This window comes from Nicotiana tabacum, chromosome 13 (assembly GCF_000715075.1).
Source record: "Nicotiana tabacum cultivar K326 chromosome 13, ASM71507v2, whole genome shotgun sequence".
Lineage (NCBI taxonomy): Eukaryota > Viridiplantae > Streptophyta > Magnoliopsida > Solanales > Solanaceae > Nicotiana > Nicotiana tabacum.
In genome coordinates this window covers 23,328,929-23,352,636 of record NC_134092.1, presented here as the reverse complement: position 1 = coordinate 23,352,636, position 23,708 = coordinate 23,328,929, and the positions used below count along the sequence as shown (strand labels likewise).

The 23,708-nt window shown below is 35.6% G+C and overlaps 2 protein-coding genes across 2 annotated transcripts; one reads left to right on the top strand and one right to left on the bottom strand.

Moving 5' to 3' along the window:
* Nucleotides 1-11,537: 11,537 nt before the first annotated feature.
* On the top strand, nt 11,538-13,332 carry LOC142168021 (uncharacterized). The gene is made up of 3 exons (XM_075228671.1): nt 11,538-11,765; nt 12,395-12,628; nt 12,895-13,332. Exons 1-3 carry the CDS (start codon nt 11,538-11,540, stop codon nt 13,330-13,332), a joined length of 900 nt encoding a protein of 299 aa, XP_075084772.1.
* Nucleotides 13,333-20,693: 7,361 nt separating this feature from the next.
* LOC107824314 (peroxidase 5-like) lies at nt 20,694-22,273 on the bottom strand. Its single transcript, XM_016651062.2, has 2 exons — nt 21,972-22,273; nt 20,694-21,578 (listed from the first exon to the last, which is right to left on the bottom strand). The coding sequence occupies exons 1-2, from the start codon at nt 22,209-22,211 to the stop codon at nt 20,814-20,816; spliced, it is 1,005 nt and encodes a 334-aa protein (XP_016506548.1). The 5' UTR covers nt 22,212-22,273; the 3' UTR covers nt 20,694-20,813.
* Nucleotides 22,274-23,708: the final 1,435 nt, after the last annotated feature.

The window sequence follows — 23,708 nt, the reverse complement described above, 5'->3', positions numbered from 1 at the left end:
TTCCTTCTTGACTACCTCTTGCATAGCCTCGTTCAACCTCCTTTGATGTTCCACGAAGGGTTTGGCATCATACTCTAGTATAATTTTGTGCATGCAAAAGGCGGGGCTTTACCCCGAATGTCATCCAAAGTCTATCCAATTGCCTTTTTCCTTCTTTGAAGCACCGCACGGGTGGAGTCTACCTGCACGTTAGTTAGGCAAGCAGAAAGAATAACAGGTAATGTGGAAGAAGGGCCTAAGAAATCATACCTGAGGTGTGAAGGCAAAGGCTTCAACTCTAATGTTGGTGGCTCCTCGATTGAGGGCTTTGTTGGTGGAGTTTTCCGATTTTCCAAGTCCAAGGAAAGTTTACGGGGCCCATATGAGTAGGATCCCATTCCTTGCAACGCATTTGCACATTCAACCAAGCCTTCATTTTCATCATCCTCATGGTTTAACAACACAGCTTCCAAAGGGTCTTCCACATTGATCATGGCACTCGTGTCATCAACTATCACCTCCGTCACAAGATCAACAAAAGAGCAAACTTCATTGCTATTTGGTTGCCTCATTGATTTGCATACGTAGAATACAACTTTTTCATCGCCCACTTGGAAGGTGAGCTCCCCTGCTTCCACATCAACCAATGCCTTACCTATTTCTAGGAAAGGTCTCCCCAATATTATAGGTAACTCATAGTCAACTTCGCAGTCGAGAATCACAAAATCAGCAGGCAAAATAAACTTGTCGACCCGGACTAGAACAACATCAATAATACCAAGCGGCCTTTTCATTGTCCGATCCGCCATTTGTAATCTCATGGAAGTAGCTCTTGGTTGCCCAATAACTAGTGTCTTGAACTCGGAATATGGCATCAAATTAATACTTGCTCCCAAATCACACAAGGCTTTTGCAAAATCGGCGCTACCAATGGTGCATGGAATTGTAAAGGCACCGGTATCTTCAAGCTTTGGAGCCATCGAGTGCACAATGGAACTCACTTGATGAGTCATTTTGATGGTCTCATAATTCATAGACATCTTCTTAGTTACCAAGTCCTTCATGAACTTGGCATATCCCGGCATTTGTTCGAGAGCTTCCACCAAGGGCACATTGATTGACAAACTTTTCATCATCTCAATAAATTTCTTGAATTGGTTTTCATTATTTTGCTTTGCAAGCCTTTGAGGATACGGTGGAGGAGGCCTTGGCAAAGGGGCCTTGGCTTTAGGCACTACCATTTTCGGTATGTCTATCATGTGTTCCCTAGATGGGTTCACATCATTTTGAGTCTCCTCCATGTTGTCATCAATATTGATCCTCACTTCATTATTCACATTCTCATCATTGGCTTGAATCTCATCATCTTCTTGCAACACAACATCATCACTCACAATCTTCTTTGGATTAGAGGTACTTGCATCTCCACCTCTACCGCTTCTTGTGGTCACCGCCATAGCATGGCCTGTATTGTTCCCACCCTTCGGGTTTACTACCGTATCACTTGGTAGTGCCCCCTTAGAGCGAGTATTCAATGCTTGAGAAATTTGACCCATTTGTACTTCCAAGTGGAGAATAGAGGTAGTATGGGAGGCTATTTGGGCATCAGAGTCAGCATTCCTTTCCATTATTTGTTTAAACATACTCTCTATCCTCCCCATCTCATTGTTTGAAGAACTTTGCCCTTGAGACGAATATGGAGGCGGATTGTTGGGTTGTTGATACATCGGGGGCCTTTGAAAGCCTGAGCCCCGATTGCCTTGATTATTATTATTCCAACCCTCTTGGTTTCCATTGCCGCCCCAATTTCGATTGTTGTTTCCCCAATTCTGATTGTTGTTCCCCCAGTTGTTCGAGTTGTTGTTGTTGCCATTATTCCCTTGCAGTCTCCATTGTTGATTTGGAGCATTGCTCTGTTGACCTTGGTAGTTATTGGCATATAACACTTCCTCACTTTGATCATCATAAGAATCGTCTTGATTGTAATCACTACCACTTTGCTCATATTGATCTTGATTGTTTTGCACTTGTTGACCACGCTGTCTCCTCTTGTTGACCATGACATTTACCTCTTCCATGGAGTTTACTTAGTTTGTCCCTTGAACTTGCTGAAGCTGGGCCTTTGCTAACTGATTCATAGTAGTTGTCAACTCGGTTATGGCTTGTCCGTGATCATGAAGTTCCTTGTGAAGATGGATGACATTAGGGTCACCCTGAGGAACATTTGCCTGACTCTGCCAAGCTGAGGATGTGTCAGCGATCTCATCAAGTATGTCATAAGCATCGGCATAAGGCATTTTCATAAAATTTCCCCCAGCTAGCAGATTCACCATACACTGGTTAGTCGTGTTGATGCCCCTATAGAATGTCTGTTGAATCATTGCTTCAGTCATATCATTGTTTGGGCATTCCTTGACCATTGTCCGGTATCGATCCCAGATTTTATGTAGGGGTTCATTAGGTTCTAGTTTAAAGGCTAAGATCTCATCCCTCAATGCTGCCATATGACCCGGTGAGAAAAACTTGGCTATAAACTTTTCTGCCAACTCATCCCACGTGTGTATGGAGTGGTTAGGTAGCCTCTCGAGCCAGTCCAAAGTTTTCCCTCTAAGTGAAAATGGGAAAAGTCTCAATCTCAGAGCGTCCTCCGACATGTTCGTCTGCTTGCTCCCCCAGCATGTGTCTACAAAACCCTTTAGATGCTTGTATGCATTCTGATGAGGAGCTCCAGTGAAGAAGACCCTTTGCTCCAATAGGGTCAGCATGACATTTGTAATTTGAAAATTGCCCGCCCGAATCCGGGACAGGATAATTGCACTTGCGTAAACTTCATTGGGTAGCACCCGGTGTGCTGCCCGTGGAGGAAGTAGGGGAGGGTTTGGAATGTTGTCATTACCCTGGTGGCCTCTTCTTTGGACTTGAGATTCTAGATTAACATCATCCTCACCATTGTCATCTACCTCCTCCCCCAGAAGAACATGTCCGAGAGCATCATTATGAGCCATTTGGTACCTAAAGTGATTGATACACAAAAGTTAGAAAAACAGAAGGAAAGAAAAATAAGACACACAAATAGTTAGATAGATAGCCAACACCGTCTAACTCCCCGGCAATAGCACCAAAAAGTGATCGAGTCTAAACCTACACCACTATAGAGTAGCGAGGATGGTCGATACAGTTTTACCCAACGAGGTCGGGATCGATTTCCACATGGAGTTAATTTGGTTTGGAGTTGGGTATCTAACTAATCTAGATGTGCGTGTTGTTCCTAATTGCACTTCCAAACATTATTGCGATTAATTCTATTCTAATTTTATACTATTGTATGCTAAGTGTAAGCTAAGTACAATATTTTTTGTGAAAGTTTTCAAGTGTTAAAAGGCACTAGGGAAGTGACTTCCGCCTAGGTGAGTATCTAATAAGTATCAAGAATCTAGGACAATCTTGTTTATGATTGGGGTCGTGATATAACTATCACACATAAGTTCTCACTCTATACCTCTCAGTAGTTTGAGTGACTTTGCCCGATTTGGCTTTCTCAAGCCCAAATGGGTGTTCATACAATACAAGTAAAATTGGCTCAAGTCGGGTATTACTATCTCTAGGTTTAACCCTTTAATTGGGGCTATCAATCTCTTGAGTTCACCCCAATTCCTTGTTAGCCTAACTTTCCTAGACTTAGTCCCTCTTTCTCAAGAAGAACCTAAGTCATAAAGGCATGAGTGAGTGTTTGCAACCACTAATTCTATAATTTTAGCATGAATTAGGCTAAATATCACTAACCCATAAACAATTAAGCCCTAAAATTCAAGACCCATTAAATACCTATACTAGGGTTGAGTCACAACCCTAGCTATGGGGTCTAGCTACTCATATTAGCAGTAGAAATCAAAGATAAAGATAAAATATAAGCCATAATATTAAAGTACAAGATGAAAATCTAAAGTTTGAAGGTAAATCTACTCTAAAATTGCCCAAAAAAGGAAAAACCAGCCGTTCACGTGCTCTGCTGAACAAAACTTAACCTAAAATTGATAAAAGGATCTATTTATACTAGGCTGAAATTTTCGAACAAAAATGCCCATGCGGAGGATTCGCGGACGCATAATTCTAACTGCGTCCGCGCTTGAGCTTTTGCGGCCGCGTAATAATGAGCGCGGTCCGCGTTTCTTCAATAGTAGGCTTGGATTGGGCTTAATTTAGCGGACTGCATTATTTCAACCGCGTGTGCTTCCATCGCGGCAGCGTAATTTTGATGCGGACCGCGTTCTTCAGTTAAGCCTCACTTGCAGGGTCTCTGAACCTCAAGATGCGCTCTCAGCAGAATTCCATTCGTGGTCGCGCCAAAGATTTTGCGGCCGCATCTTTCCAATGTGGTCAGCGGTGATTTTAGTACTCAAAGCAGCTTCCTTGTATCTACTTTCGCGGACCGCGTAATAGTGGTCGCCTCAGCGGTGGTCCTTACGTGGCCGAGCTTTCTGCCGCTCTCAGTGCTCTAGTCTCAGCCTTGGATTCGTGCAGGTTTGACTCCTTCACGAGTTGATTATGGCTTCTTTGCCTCATTTTGACCAAACCCTGCAAGCAAGCACATTAAGTTAGTTTTCGGGAATACCTTTACACATTTTTGACCCAAAACCTAAGCAAAAGAGAGTAAATAATAGGCTAAAACCCCTAGTTATTAGATATCGGGGTCGGAATCTAGTTCCAAAAATTTTCATAGCTCCGTTACGTCATTTATGACTTGTGTGCAAAATTTGAGGTCAATCTGAGTTGATTTGATAGGTTTCTGACATCGAATGTAGAAGTTGGAAATTCTAAGTTTCATTAAGCTTGAATTGGAGTATAATTCGTGGTTTTAACGTCGTTTTAGGTGATTTGAGGTTTCAAATAAGTTCGTATGATGTTTTAGGACTTGTTGGTATATTTGGTTTAGGTCCCGAGGGCCTAGGGTGAGTTTCGGATGGTTAACGGATCAAAAGTTGGACTTAAAAAGCTACTGCAATTTTTCCTTCTGCTGGATATTCTCGGCTGTGATCGAGCCCAGATATCGAGCCCAGGGTCGACGGCCTGAGTCGAAGCCAGGGACGAGGCTCAGTATCGAAGCCACAATCAAAGGTCCAGCTCGAGGGCCATGATCAAAGGCAAGGCTCGAGGGCCAGGATCGAGACTCAAGATCGAGGGTCATAATCGAAAGCACATGCTTGATACCATGATCGAGGCCATGACCGAGTCCCAGGCTCGAGGCCATAACCAAAGCCCAGGCTCGAAGGCCACAATCAAAGTCACGATTGAGGCCCAATTCCGAAGGCTACCTGGGCAGATTTATAAAAGAGGGCATCCGTCCCATTTGCCATTTCTGACGAACTTGAGCTTGAGCAAAGGCGACTTTTGACAGAATTTCAAGGGAAAGACATTGGAGCAAGTGATTCTAACTTGGATTTGGTCTATTTACACAAATATATCATTATTTTTACCATTTAATTAGTGTTTTGAGATTGAAATTTGAAAAAAATTTAGAAATCTCATAGAAACGAACTTTTGAGATTTCGGTATTGATTCGGAGTCGGATTTGAGTGAAACTGGTATGGTTGGACTTGCAATTGAATGGGTTGTCGAATTTCGTAACTTTCATCAGATTCCGAGATGTGGGCCCCACGGAGGAAGTTTTAATTAGTTTCAGGATTTTTATTGAAAATGTAATATTTTCTTATAGAATTGATTCCTATAAATTTTAGTTATTATATCGAATTATTTTTTGTTGGATTCGAGCCAATCGAAGTTGGATAATCGAGGAAAAGGCCTACTAGTGGATTAAATTGGAACAAGACGAGGTAAGTCTCTTGTCTAATCTTGTGAGGGAAAAATTACCCCATAGGTGATTAAATTAAATAATTATTGCTAATCGCGGGGGCTACGTATGCACGAGGTAATGAGTGTCCGTGCGTAGCTACTATTAATACTAAAGTCCGGGTAGTTTAGGACTCAAAGCATGAATTACTTGTGTAAAGTGTATTCTTTATTTAATTAAATTATTTGATATATATATATATTGTGAATTGTTAGGGAAGATATTAAAAGATGGAAATATTAGATAAAAAAATATTAAAGGATAAAAATTCCATATGCTTAAGTTTTCTGTTTAAATTAATTAATTGATAAAAAGAAATATGTTCATCCTATCGAATTGATCTTAATAAATATACTCTCTTTCCGGAGGTAAATAAGAAAATGTCCTCCTTTCTTGTGGAGCGGGCCGAACACCTCGGCATGATAGATACATCTATGGATCGTGTCGCACGTCCCTCGGCAATGTACACGACACTCTGGATTGGGCCGTACGACCTCGGCAGAAATCGTGCATAATAATAATAATAATTACATGATACTTGGACAGTTTATTGCAGCTTGTAAAGCTATTTGATAAATTGAAAATTTAATAAAATTGAATTGTAGCTTGTAAAGCTATTTGATAAATTGAAAATTTTCTTGAAATTGAAGGATTTAATTATTAGATTGGAAATTGTTGCATTTGAAGGATTTTTATTATTTCTGCTAATTGAATAAAATTATTATTAACTTTGTGAATCATACTGATTTGAATAATTATAATTTATTTCATTTATTATTGTTGACCCTTAGTGAGTGTTAAAATCGGTCATCTCGTCTCTACCACTTTGAGATTAGGCTTGATACTTACTGGGTACACATTATTTACATACCCATGCTACACTTGCTGCACTTTTTGTGCAGGATCTGAGACAAATACTAGTGGAGGACCTATCATCGCACATCCTCGTTATCTAGGGGCGTAGTGGTGAGCTGCCTTTCTGAGCCGTCCTGCAGCTACCAGTGCTTCTTCTTGTATTTTTAATTCTGTCTTTTTTCATTTCAGACAGTATTTGGAGTTTTGTATAATCTACTAGATGCTCATACACTTGTGACACCGGGTCGTGGCACACACATTGGTAGAATTTAATGTCTTATTATTTTTCTTGTATTTAAATTTTATCGATATATGTTTAATTTATTAGTTGGCTTGCCTACCTATAGTGTTGGGCGTCATCACGACCTATAGGTGAAATTGGGTCGTGACAGGTGGACCCTTAGTTTCTATCCGACAGATTTGTGTAAGAGAATTAAGTTATGTAATAAATTATTCTAATTTTAGATATTGGTTTCTTCTATATGTCACAAGTTCTTATAGTAAAAAATTTATGAAAACTGTAGCTAAAAGAAATCATTTAACCCTATGAATAGTAATATTGTCATAAAATATGAAAGAGATAATGTAATTGTGTTGTATGAGTATGAGAAGGTTGTGGGGGTCCTAATTCCGATTCAGAAAGTGAACAAAATACAGGATCCATTAACTTTGGAATCAAAATAGACCCGCATACAATGTCCAAGATATCACCCAAAACATAAGAGCTACTCCTAATAGAAGATTTTGGGATGACGTAACAATTTGTTGTTTGGAAAAGTAATATCCCGCCCAGGAATAATATACACGGTAAATAGTAATAACATAAGAGAGTAACAACGACAATAAATTTTTTAACGGGGTAAAATACAATACCTGAGTGTAGAAATATTATCACTATAATATTCCAGCTTAGTAGTGTCAAGAGACTACAACAACTTCGAAAGAAATAACACTCTTCATTTTAAGCACATCACTACAATATTACCCACACTCACTATTTATCTCACAGATTACAATCTGTATTACTCTCTCTAACTTCTATTGCTTCTCTCTACTATTGGTATGCTTAAATAAACGAACAAAGCTCCTATTTATAGGAGTGAATGACCCCCATAGAACCAATCAGGAGATTGGATTTCATATGAAAGTTGCATATTGCAATTTGCAAATCTAACCAAATCTGTTACAAAACCAATTTGCTAGATCCACCTACCTTGCCTTTTGATTAGCCAATAGCATTTTTTCTTTATTATTTTTGTTTCTTTTATTTAGGGACCCCACAAATCTCTCCCTTAATTTTTGATTTTTTTCTTCATTCCAAGACTTGATCTCAATCTCTGGAAATCTTCAAACTTGAGAGGTTTGGTAAAAATATCCGCAACTTGATCATGAGACTTCACATATTTGAGCTCGACTTCCTTCTTGGCAATACATTCTCTGATGAAATGATATCTTGTATCTATATGCTTGTTTCGATCATGATACACCGTATTCTTGGCAAGTGCATGTGCGGATTTATTGTCAATACAAATCTCTGTAGTCTTAATTTGTGAAAAATTGAGCTCCTTCAATAATCTTATCAGCCAAATAGCATGACAGCTACATAACGTTGCTGCTACATATTCGGCTTCACAAATCGAGAGAGTAACAATTAATTATTTCTTTGAACTCTAAGAAATAACAGAATCACCCAAGAAAACACAAAATCAGTTGTGCTTTTTCTATCATCAATATCTCCCGTATAATCACTATCACAATATCTCATAAGGTTAAAATCACTAGAAGAAGAATAACATAGCCCAACGTCAATCGTATCTTTTAGGTAGCAAAGAATTCTTCTAGCGACTTTCAAATGAGTGGAGGTAGGAGCTTCCATGAAGCGGCTTAGTACTCCATTTGCAAAGAGTATACCTAGCCTGGTACAAGTCAAGTACCTTAAACTTCTCACAAGACTTTTCAAAAACGTGGGATCCTTTTTTCTCTTTCATCAAACTTGGACAATTTTGTCCCATTCTCCATCGGTGTATTCACGGGGTTGCAATCAAGCATGTTGAACTTTTTCAATATCTCTTTTGTATAACTTTCTTGAGAGATAAAAATTTCATCCTCCATCTGCTTCACTTCTAGGCCCAAGTAGTATGACATAAGCCCTACGTCCGTCCTCTCGAACACATGGGACATATCTTTCCTAAAAGCTTCAAACAAGCTTGGTTATTACCTGTGAAAATAAGATCATCAAAATAAAGACAAACAAGCAAGATATCTCCGTTAGTATAAACTGTAAGGTAAAGAGGATATTCATAGAGACAACGAGTAAACCCATTGGCTTGAAAAAACTTGTCGATGCAATTATTCCATGCCCGTGGGGCTTGCTTCAATCCATATAAATCTTTCTTCAACCGCAATACTTTATCTTTATTATTTTTTACCACAAAATCCAACAGTTGTTCAACATAGATTTCTTCTTCAAGATAGCCATTCAAGAAGGCTGACTTGATATCTAGTTGATAGATCTTCTACTTTATTTGCATCGCTATAGAGATCAGCAAACGAATCGTCTCCATGCGGGCAACAGGTGCATAGACTTCTTCATAGTCAATGCCTTGCCTTTGCTTGTAGCCTTTAGCCACAAGTCGTGCCTTGTATTTCTCCACATCTCCATCAGCATTCTTCTTTATTTTGTATACCCATTTCACTCCAATTGCTCGATGACCCTTGGGAAGAGTTGTTAACTCCCAAGTGTTGTTCTTCTCTATTGACTTGATCTCCTCCTCCATGGCTTGTCTCCACCTTTTGTCTGTAACAGCTTCATCAAAGTTCATTGGTTCACTATCAGCAATGAGACAATATAGAAAATTAAAAGTAGCAACTTCTTTTGTGCTCTCATAGAGCTCTTGAATGCTCATCGTCCTTTGCAGTTGTTCGTTTGAACTTTCTTGAGAAGATGGAGATGCAACATTGGTTGGAGAAAGAGGTCGAGTTGTATCTTGCATAGATTCCACGGTCTCTAGTTCTTCTTCATCACAAAAGTATGGAAGAAAATCATATGAAGTTCCTTCCTAAGCTTCCCAATTCCATGCCAATTCTTCATCAAATTCAACATCACGACTTACCATCACCTTGCCGCTACTTGGGTTGTATAACTTGTAGACTTTTGAGCTCGTATCATGACAAAAACAAATACATGCTTGACACTTTGATCGTCAAGCTTTGCTCTCCCTTGCTGTGGCACATGAGCATAGGCTATACTCCCAAAGATTCTCAAATGATTGACACTTGGCTTTCTTCCACTCCATGCTTCTTGAGGATTTTAATCTCTAATATTTCTTGTTGAAGACCTATTGTTCAAATAAACTACACAAGAAACAGCTTCGGCCCAAAATTCCTTGGGCATATTTTTAGCTTTAAACATACATCTAGTCATATTAAGAATCATTCGATTCTTTCTCTCTGCAACTCCATTTTGTTGGGGTGAATAAGGTACCGTTAGAGGACGATGAATTCCATAAGATTGACAAAAGTCATTAAATCTTTTAAAGTGAACTCGCCTCCTCTATCAGACCTTAAAGCTTTTATTTCATAGCTATTTTCTTTTTTCATAAATACTTTAAAAATTTTAAAAGCAGTAAAAGCTTCAGATTTTTGGTTTAATAAATAAACCCAAGTCTTTCTACTAAAGTCATCAATGAAAAGCAGAAAGTATTTACTTTTACCAAAAGAAGGTGGATTGATTGGTCCACACACATCAGTTTGAACAAGCTAGAGTTACTTGGTTGATCTTGACATGGCCTCCTTTGGAAAACTCATCCTTACATGTTTTCCAAGAAGACAAGCTTCACATAATTGATTGGGATGGTTGATTAATGGTATCCCATGCACCACGTTATTTTCTCCCATTGATTTGAGCACTTCAAAATTCAAGTGCCCAAATCGCATGTGTCAACACCATGATTCATCTTGCACATTAACCTTCAAGCACTTTTTATCAATTGTCTAAAGATTGAGATAAAATAATCTATTCTTTGTCATATGCACTTTAGCAACTAGAATTTCACTTTAATCTCTAAGCCACAGATGCATATTTTTCAGGTGAATGTCATATTCCTTTTCAAGAAGTTGGCCAAAACTCAAAATATTACTTTTTAGTTTTGGCACATAATAAACATCTTGAATTAACTTGTGGCCACCATATTTACATGAGATTAGAATCGTACATATCCCTTTGATTTGAATCTTTGAGGTATCTCCAAAGGACACATTATCTCTCACTATTTTATTTATCTCCACAAACTTATCTTTGCATCCACACATATGATTGCTTGCTCCATTGTCCAAATACCAAGAGCTACAATCATCCTTGTCTTCTTCCTTAAGTGCCACCAACAATGTTGACTCATCTTTTTTTTTTTGCCGTCAACAAGGTTAGCTTTCTCTTCAACATTGCTACGACATTCCCAAGAGTAATGGCCAAATATATAACAATTATAACACTTAATTTTTAATTTATCATATCTTTGTCCATTATTTTCTTGATAGTAGCCATGTCCTCTTCCTCCTCTTTGTCCGCGACCACGACCTCTAAATGTTTGGTAGATTTTAGCTTCATTGTTGAAGTTGTTACCATTACTTCTTCCTCTTCCATGACCGATACGGCCTCGTCCTCGTCCATTCCCTCGATAGCTATTTTCACCTCCATAATCCTTAAAGGATGCCTGAGGTTATAAAAGGTTCTTGAGATTTCAATACTGCCTAGCTAATGACAATGGCCAAATTTGGTGCTTTTGGAATTATCAGGCTCGGGTAGTTACCAGTGAAGATCAACAGATTACTTTATGCATAAAGGGGAATAGTACGAATGAAAATGTTCATGTCACAGTTGTATATGCAAAAGTGCTCTGCCAGAGAGAGGAAGGATCTATGGGAGAGTTTGCAAAACATTAGCAGTAATGTTAGTGGTACATGTTGCATTGGAGGTGATTTTAATATGATAATGGACCCAGAAAAAAGGTTGGGGGATAGACCTCACAGAACCTACAAAAGCTTTGATTTCGTCACTACAATGGAAACTTGTGGTCTTATTGATGTAGGATATGTGGGAGCTAGATACACTTGGTGTAATAATAGAAGGCCAAGAAAGAGAATATGAAAAGGGTTCGATAGGATGTTAGTCAACGATCAATGGACTCAGAAGTTTCAACATAATTATGTTAGGCACTTAGTAAGAACTGGGTCAGACCATAGACCCCTTCTCATGAAATGTCACAATGATCAACATGATACTATTAAATACTTCAAGTTCCTCAACTTCTAGGTACAACAACCAAACTTTCAGGAGGTGGTTCAAACTTCATGGAACAAGCAGGTCTTTGGTAATGACATGTGGAGACTGTAAAGCAAACTTGAAACCTTAGGTAAAGATCTGAGTCAATGGTCGAGGAAAAAGATTGGGGATATTTATGAACAATTCAACAATTGGGAAGTTAAAGTACAACAGCTAGAAGAATTGTACCTCTATCAAAACACTAAATATAGCAGGGAGGAACTTAACAAAACTCATGCAGAGTATGCAAAGTGGCTAGAAGAATTGTACCTCCTAAGACAAAAGTCTCATATCAAGTGATTTCAGGAAGGGGATTATAATAACAGTTATTTCCATAGTTTTCTCTAAGATAGAAGAATAAGGCTTTGCTTTCAAAGAACTAAAAAGCACAGGACCGATGGGTTCAAAGTGATGAAAAGATTGCCAAGGCGGCTGTGAAATACTTTGAAAGATTGTTCAACTTAGAGGAACCTATCATGAATGACTCCTTGATGTATTGCATTCCTAGTTGTATCTCAACTGATGATCATGATTATTTAACATCTATTCCAGACATCCACGAGGTTAGAGAAGCGGTTTTCAACCTCAGTGCACAAAGTGTAACTGGTCCAGATGGTTTCAATGGGGTATTCTATCAAACTTGTTGGGAGGTTATCAAAGAGGATATTGTGGCTTTTGTACAGACGTTCTTTAATAACAGAAATTTGACCAAGTTCTACTCCCACTCTTGCCTAATCCTTATTCTTAAGGTTGAGTCTACATCCAACTTCTCTGAACTGAGACCAATCAGTTTGACTAATTTTACCACCAAGATCATTTCTAAAATCTTGGCTAGTAGACTCAACACCTTCTACCCAAATTAATTTTTGATAATCAAAGTGGTTTTGTGAAGGGTAGGATCATTACTGAAAAAGTGACGCTGGCTCAAGAAATCATTCAAGGTATAATCAAAGATAACAGAGGGGGTAACATAGTTATTAAGCTAGATATAGCCAAAGCATATGATAGATTGTCTTGGTCTTTTTTGGCTGCATTCATGAGAAAGTTTGGCTTTGCAGAGGTATGGATTGATATTATCTGGAGACTAATCTCAGATGCATGGTACTCAATAGTCATCAACAGGACCAGGAAGAGCTTTTTTACCTCATCTCAGGGGCTTAAGCAAGGGGACCCTCTCTCCCCATCTCTATTCATAATAGCAGTTGAAGTCCTTTCCAGATCCCTTAACCAGCTTCACTTTGATCCAAATTTCACACCTTTCTACATGCAACATAGGGGCCCTAAAATTAACCATTTGGCCTATGCAGACGATATATTGATCTTCAATTGAGGGAATAACAATTCGGTGAGGCTGATCATGAAACAAATTCGCTAACTATGAAAAAGCTTCAGGGCAAAAAGTGAACAATGATAAAAGTTTCTTCCTCACAAATCCTAAAGCTAGAGCACAAAGAATTAATAGAATGAGGGAAGTAACAGGTTTCATGGAGAAAAACTTTCCCTTCGGTTATCTGGGATACTCTTTGTATGTAGGGAGGAAGAAACTCTCTCATTTTGACTCCATGGTCACCAAAATTGTCAAAAGTTTGAATGGATGGCAAGGCAGGATGCTTTTATGTGGTGGAAGAATGGTACTCATCAAAAGTGTACTTCAATCATTGCCAATATACACTCTTTCTGCTATGAGCCCTCCAAAGGGTATGCTGAAATGGATTGAAAAACACTTTGCTAAATTCTTTTGGGGCACTCATGAGCATAAAAATAAGTATCATTGGAGATCTTGGAAGAATTTATATCTATCAAAAGATGAAAGTTGTATTGGCATAAGATCCATGGACGATATTAGCAACACATTAGTTATGAAAAGGTGGTGGAGATTTAGAACTCAAAACTCTCTGTGGGCAACTTACCTAAGATCCAAATATTGTATTAGAGCTCATCCAGTGGCCAAAGTTTGGACCTCAGGGAACTCGCATGCTTGGAAACACATGACTCAAATGAGGGAAAAGGTGAAAAACAACATGATATGAAAAATTAATGAAGGAAAATATAGTTTTTGGTGGGACAATTGGTCCGGAAAAGGAGCTCTAGCCAAACAATTTCCAGATAGAAGAAAGAGTAAGACTACAATAGTAAGGGAGTTCATCATAGAGGGAAAATGGGACATGGAAAAACTGAAAAATACACTCAATGAGCAGACAACTACACTAATTAGTGAAATAGAAATTGGAAACCAAAACAAAGAAGACTATGATGTTTGGGATGCATCTACAGACGGTCATTACTCCAACAAGAGTGCTTGGCAACTAATTAGGAACAAGAAGCCAAAGAATGCTGCTTTAAATAACACGTGGCACAACAACATTCCCTTCAAAAAAAATCATTCTTGGCCTAGAGACTTTACCTTGGTAAGCTTCCTTTTGATGAGATTATTTCTAAATTTGGTAACCATATTGTTTCTAGATGCATCCGAGAGAAGACACAATCCAACATGTCTTCATTGAGGGTGATGCCGCTCAATATCTCTGGAATATCTTCGGTGCGCCTTTGGGATTTAAGCATGAACGCTGGAATATTAGAAGCATCTTCAAAACGTGGTGGAAAGCAGGGGTAAACAAACTAAGCCGGAAAATCACATCAAATCGAAAAGTCAAACCAAACCGATTAAAAACTCTGATGAGGTTTGATTTGGTTTGGTTTGATATTGAGTAAACAAACTTGAACCACACCGATATATAAATATATAAATCTATATATATATATATAAAATTGAAGGGCATAGGAGAAGTGATGTGGCACTCTCCTAAGCCAGAATTTCAATTTATCTATTTTCTTATTTTTAAACCTTTTTCTATTATTTTGCTTTCTTTCCTCTTATTTGTAAAATTTTTGCAGTTTCAATTAAAAACTCAAAAGTAACGCCCCTTCCATTAGAACTCTTTTAATTACATTGCCTCTGTTCGATTAAGAAGTCAAAAGCCATGTCTCTTCATTAATAACTACACCTCCGTATGTTCCTCTTCTTTCCCATATGCCATAAATCAGTTTATCCTCTTTTAATGGGGTCATGCCGGAAAAAAAATATAATAGAAACTGCAATTACATATGATACCTCTCTACTTCACTTTCGCTATCAAATAAAACTTGTCTTCACATATTCCTTCTTCAATCATCCTTCATCTCCCTTAGCCAATCCTTTCAATCTAATATTTCCACTTTAACAACAATATATTTTTGTTATCTATCCTTGAGAAATCATCTCCCTTCAAAATTTCGTGGAGTAGCATTTTCCATCAAAATGGAGCAAACTCAGTTTGGATATATAATCCTTAACAGAGAAACAAAAGAAGAATGAAGAGATACTGTGTGTATTTGTCATTGTGAAGATCTCTTCTTTAAGCCTATTACGGTATTACCTACACAGAACATGTCCCTCTTTTTGTCTTTAAATTTTTTCCTTTTTCTCTCTTAGTTTTGTTTCATTTGCCAAAAAAAACACTTCTTAATTCTTCGTCGCTACATACTTTTTGTAAGACAATCTATATATTATTAAAACGAGAGAAAAAAGCCATCTCCTTAAGTCAAGTGGTAGCCTAAAAAAAGCCGCATAACATAAGTAGTTAATAATTAGTTATTTAGTTAATAATTGGTTATTATTTATTGTTTTTGAATTTAAATATTTATAAATTAATAAAACAAAAATATTTTACAATAAAAAACGAAAATTAAAAAAAAAACTGTCCATTCAAATTGGAGGGTAGTTTCAAGTTGGAGTTTTTAAATTATTTTAAAAAAATATTTCTTAATAATTTTTGTTTTTCTTTTTAAAACTACAAAGTTTATTTATTCAGAAAATATTATTGAGAATAATAGAATAAAATATAAAATATATATCTTCTATTATATTATTAAAAGAAAGTGGCATACAAAAATTTAAATAAAGTAATATGCTAATAAAAGTTTCTATTAACAATGAAATAATACTAAATATGGATAATATATATTAAAGAATAATACACAAAAAAAAAATTATTTGATGACTATATAAGTCTCTTTAATTTAATAAAGATTTTATTCATTAAAATTCAGATAATATTATTGAGAACAATAGGATAAAATTTAAAATAAAAATATTTAAAGAGTACTAAAATATATATCTATATATTATTAAAAGGAGAGGAAAAAGACATCTCCTTAAGTCAAGTGGTAGCCTAGAAAAAAGTCACATAGCATAAGTAGTTAATAATTAGTTATTTAGTTAATAATTGGTTATTAGTTATTACTTTTGAATTTAAATATTTATAAAATAATAAAATAAAAATATTTTACAATAAAAAACGAAAATTAACAAAAAACACTGATTATTCAAATTGGAGGGTAGTTTCAAGTTGGAGTTTTTAAATTATTTTAAAATAAAAAACTAAAATTACAAAAAATAATGGCAATTCAAAATTTCTTTGTTTTTCTTAATAATTTTTGTTTTTCTTTTTAAAACTACAAAGTTTATTTATTCAGAAAATATTATTGAGAATAATAGAATCTATATATTATTAAAAGGAGAGGAAAAAACTATCTTCTTAAGCCAAGTGGTAGCCTAGAAAAAAGCCACATGGCATAAGCAGTTCATAATTAGTTATTTAGTTAATAATTGGTTATTAGTTATTATTTTTGAATTTTAATATTTATAAAATAATAAAATAAAAATATTTTACAGTAAAAAATGAAAATTAACAAAAAGCACTGACCATTCAAATTGGAGGGTAGTTTCAAGTTGGAGTTTTTAAATTATTTTAAAATAATAAAATAAAATTACAAAAAATAATGGCAATTCAAAATTTCTTTGTTTTTCTTAATAATTTTTGTTTTTCTTTTTAAAACTACAAAGTTTATTTATTCAGAAAATATTATTGAGAATAATAGAATAAAATATAAAATATAAAAATATATATCTTCTATTATAGTATTAAAATAAAGTGGCATACAAAAATTTAAATAAAGTAATATGCTAATAAAAGTTACAATTAACAATGAAATAATACTAAATATGGATAATATAATAAAGAATAATACAAAACAAAAAAGTTGTTCGATGACTATATAAGTCTCTTTAATTTAATAGAAATTTTATTCATTAAAATTCATATAATATTATTGAGAACAATAGGATAAAATTTAAAATAAAAACTATTTAAAGAGTACTAAAATATATATCTTCTATTATATTACAAAAAGAAATTATAGTAGACAAAAATATTAACAAAGTCTTATGCTAATAAATGTTTTTATTACCAATGTAAAAACACTAAATATTGGATAAGTATAATAAAGAAAAATATAGAACAAAAAAGTTATTCAATGACTATACAAGTCTCTTTAATTTAATAGAGTTTTTATTCATTAAAATTCAGACAATATTATTGAGAACATTAGAATAAAATTAAACTAAAACCAGTATTTCAAGTGTAATAAAATATATATCTTCTATTATATTACAAAAAAAAGTAGTAGACAAAAATATTAAACAAAGTAATATGCTAATAAAAATTTCTATTAACATACAATTATATTAAATATTGGATAATATAATAAAAAAAATACATAGCAAAAAATAACTAATTGACTATATAAGTCCCTGTAATTTAATAAAGATTTTATTCCTTAAAATTCAGATAATATTATTGACAACAACAGAATAAAATTTAAAATAAAAAATATTTCAACATTAATAAAATATATATATTTTCTCTTATATTACAAAAGAAAGTGTGCAGACAATTTTTCTTTTTAATTATTGGGTATAGCATATTGACAAATAAGATGAAATTAAAATTTATTAAAACAATACGATCTAATATGTTCAAAAAAGTTCGATCATAATTTAATTTAATTAATATTAACCGCGTATCGCGCGGGTACAACTACTAGTTTATATATACTTTTAAGACTTTATATAGAATTTTTTTTTTTTTAATGCCCTAAAAATATTTGGGATTCTCTTATAGGATGTAATATTTAATAGAATATGAAGTACTCTATTTTTATTAACTTTAAATAATATGTTGTATAATCACTTGCTTATCAAGTATTGTTGAAATATGTCTATCTTTTCGTTTTCCCATATTCATATGTCAAGATCTATTAGATTCTTATATTATTTTTTGAATTTGAAGTGGTATTTCGATAATTAAAAATTAAATAGAACATATCATTATTTAGGTATCATACTGATTTTTATGTTTAATTTGTAAATTCGGATAACTTTGAAAGTGTACATCAACGAAAATCTATTGTCAGACAACTAAAAAAATAACTATCATGTGCTACTAAGAAAATTCTCTCATAAGAATATTTTAATGGATCATATATTTGTCAATTTTTTAATTTTTATTAAACATATATTTACTTATCAAAAATTTAACAAAGTAAGATTGACATATTATTCATGTAACAAAAAATCCGAAAATCCGACGAAACCGAACAAATTCAAACTGATATAGTTGGTTTGATTTTGTTTTAATAAAACCGAACCAACCCGGTCCATGTACACCCCTAGTGGGAAGTACAGGCAAAGAACAATATACACAAATTCATACTCTATGTTGTATCGTTAGCAATATGTTGGGAAATATGGAGAAGTTGGTGTTATTCTTGGTGAGGAAAATGGAGCAACAAATAAGCTGGACCATACAGGCAACCTTGAATATGGCCTTCCCCGGTTGCAATACAGCAGGGACTTGGCCTATTTTTTGCGAAGAAGTGGAGCTATGGAGACCAACTCCCATAGTGAAACAAGTTATTTGGCAGAAGCCTCCCACTAGAAAAATTAAAGTCAACACCGATGGAAGTTTTGTCAAAGAAACTAGAAGAGCATGTATAGGAGGATCCGTAAGGAACGACCAAGGAAATCTGATTATGGCATTTTCTTTACCAGTTCAGAGCAACAACAACAATATCACCGAAGCCATGGCTGCGAAGGTGGGTATATAGTGGTGCATACAGCGAGGGTATAAGGACATCTATCTGGAGATCGACTCACAGATAGTTGTCAATATGCTCTTAGATAGAAGCACCAACAATCTCAAAATGAAGAGACTCATTGAAGAGATTGCCGATATGATGAGCCAAGCATAAGTAATATTTCGCATTGTTACAGAGAAGCTAATCAAGTGGTTGATATGTTGGCCAAAAACGCTACGACTAGTGGAATCACTGTCTTCTTCTACTCTTTCCAACAACTACCAGGAAATGTAAAAGGGCCTTTTCAACTAGATAAGTGGCAACTTCCTAGTTTTAGAACTAGATATGACAAAGCTAATTTTTTTAATAAGTTGAACCATTTACTGTAGAAAATGAGAGGTATATGTATAGTAGTTAACCGCTCATGTATTTGAAGATTGGCTTAGGTTAATCTTGTATTACTTCTCGATATCAGGTCCATGTCCGCCTCCTTTGTACTTACACTATTGTTTTGTAGGAATAGACATGGTAGGGTCTAGCCAAACCCCCCAACACCACAGGAGGTGACAACCTGGGTGATGGGCTTTAATTAATATAAAAATAAAAACTTGGAAGCTGTTCTTATAAATTTAGGTAAATACACCAATTTTAGAACTTAAAAAAAGCAAACAGGCCATCGTCTAAGTGATTTGAGTTCACCACTTTGCATCTGGATTGGATAATAATGCCATAAGTAGCGAATCTAGAATTTAGTTTGAGTTGTGTTACACTACTAAAAATTCTATAGCTAAACAGAAAAATTCGTCGCTAATCTCATTTAGCGATGGATTATCAATGGATTATCAAGAAATTCTGCTAGCTAGGAGCGTTTTAGCGACAGATTAGCGACGATGTTCGTAGCCAATTCCAGTTTATTTTGTAGTGTTAAGTGTGCGAACAAAGTCCCACAGTGATAGTGAAAAGATCGAAAGCCTACATATAAGGTGTAGGGATCTCTTGATGGTGTGAGGCCTTTGAGGAAAACCTTGGCGGGCTTAGCCCAAAGCGGACAATATCACATTATATTAAGAGTATCATTGGTGCGGGCGGTGCGCACACAAGAAAAGGCTTGTTGCGTACTTCAGTTGCCATATCGTTGCGTACTTTAGTTGCTATAATACTCTAACAATCGTGGTAGTGGGCCACATGGAACTTAGTTCGAGGGGAGATTGTTGGGGGTGCGAACAAAGTCTCACATTGGTAGTTGAAAAGTTTGGGAGCATACATATAAGGTTTTCGGGCTTGGCCTAAAACGGAAAATATCATATCATATTAAGAGTATTTTTGGGCTGGTTTAGCCCAAAGAGATCTAACTTTATCTATACTTTATTTTTCGCCATAAATCCTGTTTCAATAACTTTCGTACTTGCCAATTTTTTTGCAGTGTATGACACTAGTTTAAACTGAAGTAATTCAAAGTATGAAAAGAAGTAATAACTCTTTCTTTTGGAGACTTTCAATCAGGAATAAGTTTATTAAGAAGATTCATCTGTAATAATTCAACAAAGATTGAACCATCGATCCTTACTTCAGTATCAGTAGGATGTTTACAACTCACAAAAACCATAAAAAGAAGACTGAAATAGTACTTGAAACCTTTACAAAACTCATAAGACAAAAGAATGACAAATTAGTTCACAACATAATATAGCAGTTCTTCCTGCCATATTACCTGGTGCTTGTGCCGGTGGAAGATAGCAGAAGCCACTGATATAGCCAAGATGAACATAAGCTGACCCGAACAGCGCCGTTATAAATAAAAAAGAACAAAAATAATAACAACATGGCAATTCTTCCTGATCTCACAATGACAAATTAGTTAACAAAATGGCAGTTCTTCCTGATTTCACCCTTCCACCCTGTGAGAACATCCAAGGTACCCATATGCACCATTGCATCTGCGAATTTCTTACCCCACACGCGCCCATATCTCGCGTTGAAGTTCACCATTTTTGCAGTTTTAGGATTACTCATCAATGTTTGATCAGAAACTAATAGCCCCTTCTTACTCTTCAAATCCATGTAGTATCTATTATCCAATTTGTTTGGTGTTAGAACATCAAGATTAGCAGGGTTAGCGACTCCTGTTCCATTTGTAAGTGCTTCTGGTGGGCAAATGGACTTTAACATTTTTGCATATTCAGGATCAATTGGCAGATTTTGTTGCTTGTTTTGAGGGTATAGTCGACTTGCAAAAATAGCACAATGAGCAATACCAATAGAATGTGCACCAGAGAGGGTCACCATTTCATCAACCGACATCCCTTTTCTTGCAAAATTCTTGATCAGTTCCTTGACACCAACAAATGGAGAGGGAAGATTGGCTAAGGCCTCGTCCTTGATAGAAACACGCCCATCACGACGTCCTGCTTGGACAGCATAGTTTATTTTCCCAACTTTGTAAGAACTGTCACGAGCAGCAAAGGCGAGAATGTCTGCACACGAGACAGTTCCCGGGCATGCAGCCTCAAGCTTAGCTTTAGCTGCATCAATCACCTCAAAACCTCGTAAGCTGTTTTTGTTCGCTACACTTTCCTTTTCTGAATTTGGTCCATCCAATAGCACAGATGCATCACATCCCTAAAGTACATAAAATGCAGAAAACAATATTAAGTTGATGATGAAATTATCAAGCGTAGCACTTGTTGAACTATGTGACAACCTCATTTAAAAGCTTAATGAGACGATCACACAATTCAACATGGTAACAGAGAAAGTCGAGATCGTGAGTTCAAATCTCACCGCCACCAAAAAATCAAAAATTTCCGCATATTTAGTCCATGAAAGCTAACCAGGCTCACACATGAGGGGTGTGTTGAGACATAATATAATTAGGTAAGTAACATTGTGCTCTCTTTAACAGCTTATGAGTTTACATGGAATGGTCACACAGTTTAACATGCAGGAAAAATTAAGGAAATAATGAAATTATTAATAGAACACTATCATGTTAGACAGAAGGACATAACATACCCTCACAAAGCAGTCATGAAAATGTAGCCTGATAAGGCCAGCAGCTATGCCTGGATTACGCGAAACGGCTTTGTACACAACATTTCTCACAATGGATTCAGCAGAGGGACAAGTATGTTGATAGAAACCTACTTTAAGTGGACAGTGTGGTTGTTTTTTTGCCAAGGAAGAGACTGAAAGGGATAAAACCAGGCAAGAAACTAGTGCAATAACTGAACAATTGTAGCCCTTTGAATCCATTCTTTGTGGCTCAAGAGCAGCTAGCTACTTTGGCTTTTTTCTCTAGTTTCTCTCCTCAGGTTATGTATAATATTATGTATACTATGGAGCTTTTATAGTTTGCAATATGCCTTGTAGCTATTTCCAGCACATAATGAAGAAATCTTATGTCAATATTAAAACAGAACATGATTGCCTGTAATACTAACTGCAAAGGTTGAAGTTTTCTTAAGTTTCTATCAACTTTGAAGAGTTCAACAGCTACCACTTTATTATATCCATGAAAAGTTTAAGTTGACAGTCCTTTTCCTTCAGCGAATGACCGTATAATAGTGCTTTTAGCGAAGCTGAGATGATCAATAACCAAGAATCTGAATTGATTTACTGTGGTTTACCTGAACGGAAATTGATTAACTTTTAACTAATTATCAAATGTTAATGAGGTAAAAATAGCTGTTGGCAGAAAAGCAGGAGATTCCTGGTTCTGGATAACTTGAGTCACTATGCAAAATCTATAGGCAAATTGTGAGAACCAAAAATTTACATAAGTTTCTTGATGTATAAAAAAATTCCATTTGAAGGTCAAATTTGCTTGTTTATTTGATTAGTTAGTTGGTAGCCACTATGTTCTCTTTCTGGTACAGATATTGAATGTCAACTCCTTATTATAAGTTGTAAGAAGTCTTGACTTTTTTTTATCTGATTAAATATTTCCTGATAACTTATACCACTAACTGAATTCCCTATTATATAACAAGTAGCAATGTTCCACCTGCTCTCTGCTACTTAAAAAATGCTTGTGAGTTGTGTCAGAGACGGTTAAATATGCCAAGACTTGTTTTGATATGTGTTGAGCTGTATTTTTCGCTGTTAGTTTGAAATTGGTCACCCAAAATATGTGATGCTTCCACGGATTTACAACAATGAAACCATACAAAGGTATGGCGTATCAGTCAATGAAATTGGTTAAAATACGTGGGAGAACAGAGTTCAGATTCCAGCATAGTCAAAAAATGCTAGGTGATTTCTTCTCATTTGTCTAAGCCTTAGTGCTCCCAGTTACGCGATTCTGCTAGTGACATATAATGGAATAGCCAAAGTGTGTGCAAGTTGGTCCGGACACCACAGTTTTAAAAAAATGAAAATCATATACAACCTTGACCATTGAAATGAGTAGTTTTCTACAGGTATAATGGCTATATGAAAGGTTACCTAGACCCAATAACATGTAGAATACAAGAATATAAAGTGCATGTGAATGGTGCACAATTGGAATCAAACTTACAATATATAGTTTAAGAGATGACAAATTTTCAAATTGGTTGAAATCGTTTAGTAGCTTAAAATAGAACATGATTGTCGATACTAGCAACTGTAATGTTGAAAATTTCTTGGACTTGGCTGTCCCTACAACAGCTCCATTTCTATGACATATAAATGCTGGTCATCTGGTAATTACACTGTAATCAGAATCATTTGCTATGATATGAGACTTGGATAATTTATCAGAGATACGAT

Excerpts from the sequence above, each read along its gene's own strand:
- LOC107824314 (XM_016651062.2), bottom strand. The coding sequence starts at position 22,211 with ATGGATTCAAAGGGCTACAATTGTTCAGTTATTGCACTAGTTTCTTGC. Across the intron at positions 21,579-21,971 it reads TTCATGACTGCTTTGTGAGG|GGATGTGATGCATCTGTGCT; the intron begins GTATGTTATGTC and ends TATGTACTTTAG.
- LOC142168021 (XM_075228671.1), top strand. The coding sequence starts at position 11,538 with ATGAAAATGTTCATGTCACAGTTGTATATGCAAAAGTGCTCTGCCAGA. Across the intron at positions 11,766-12,394 it reads AAACTTGTGGTCTTATTGAT|GACCGATGGGTTCAAAGTGA; the intron begins GTAGGATATGTG and ends TAAAAAGCACAG. Across the intron at positions 12,629-12,894 it reads GTCCAGATGGTTTCAATGGG|GGTAGGATCATTACTGAAAA; the intron begins GTATTCTATCAA and ends GGTTTTGTGAAG.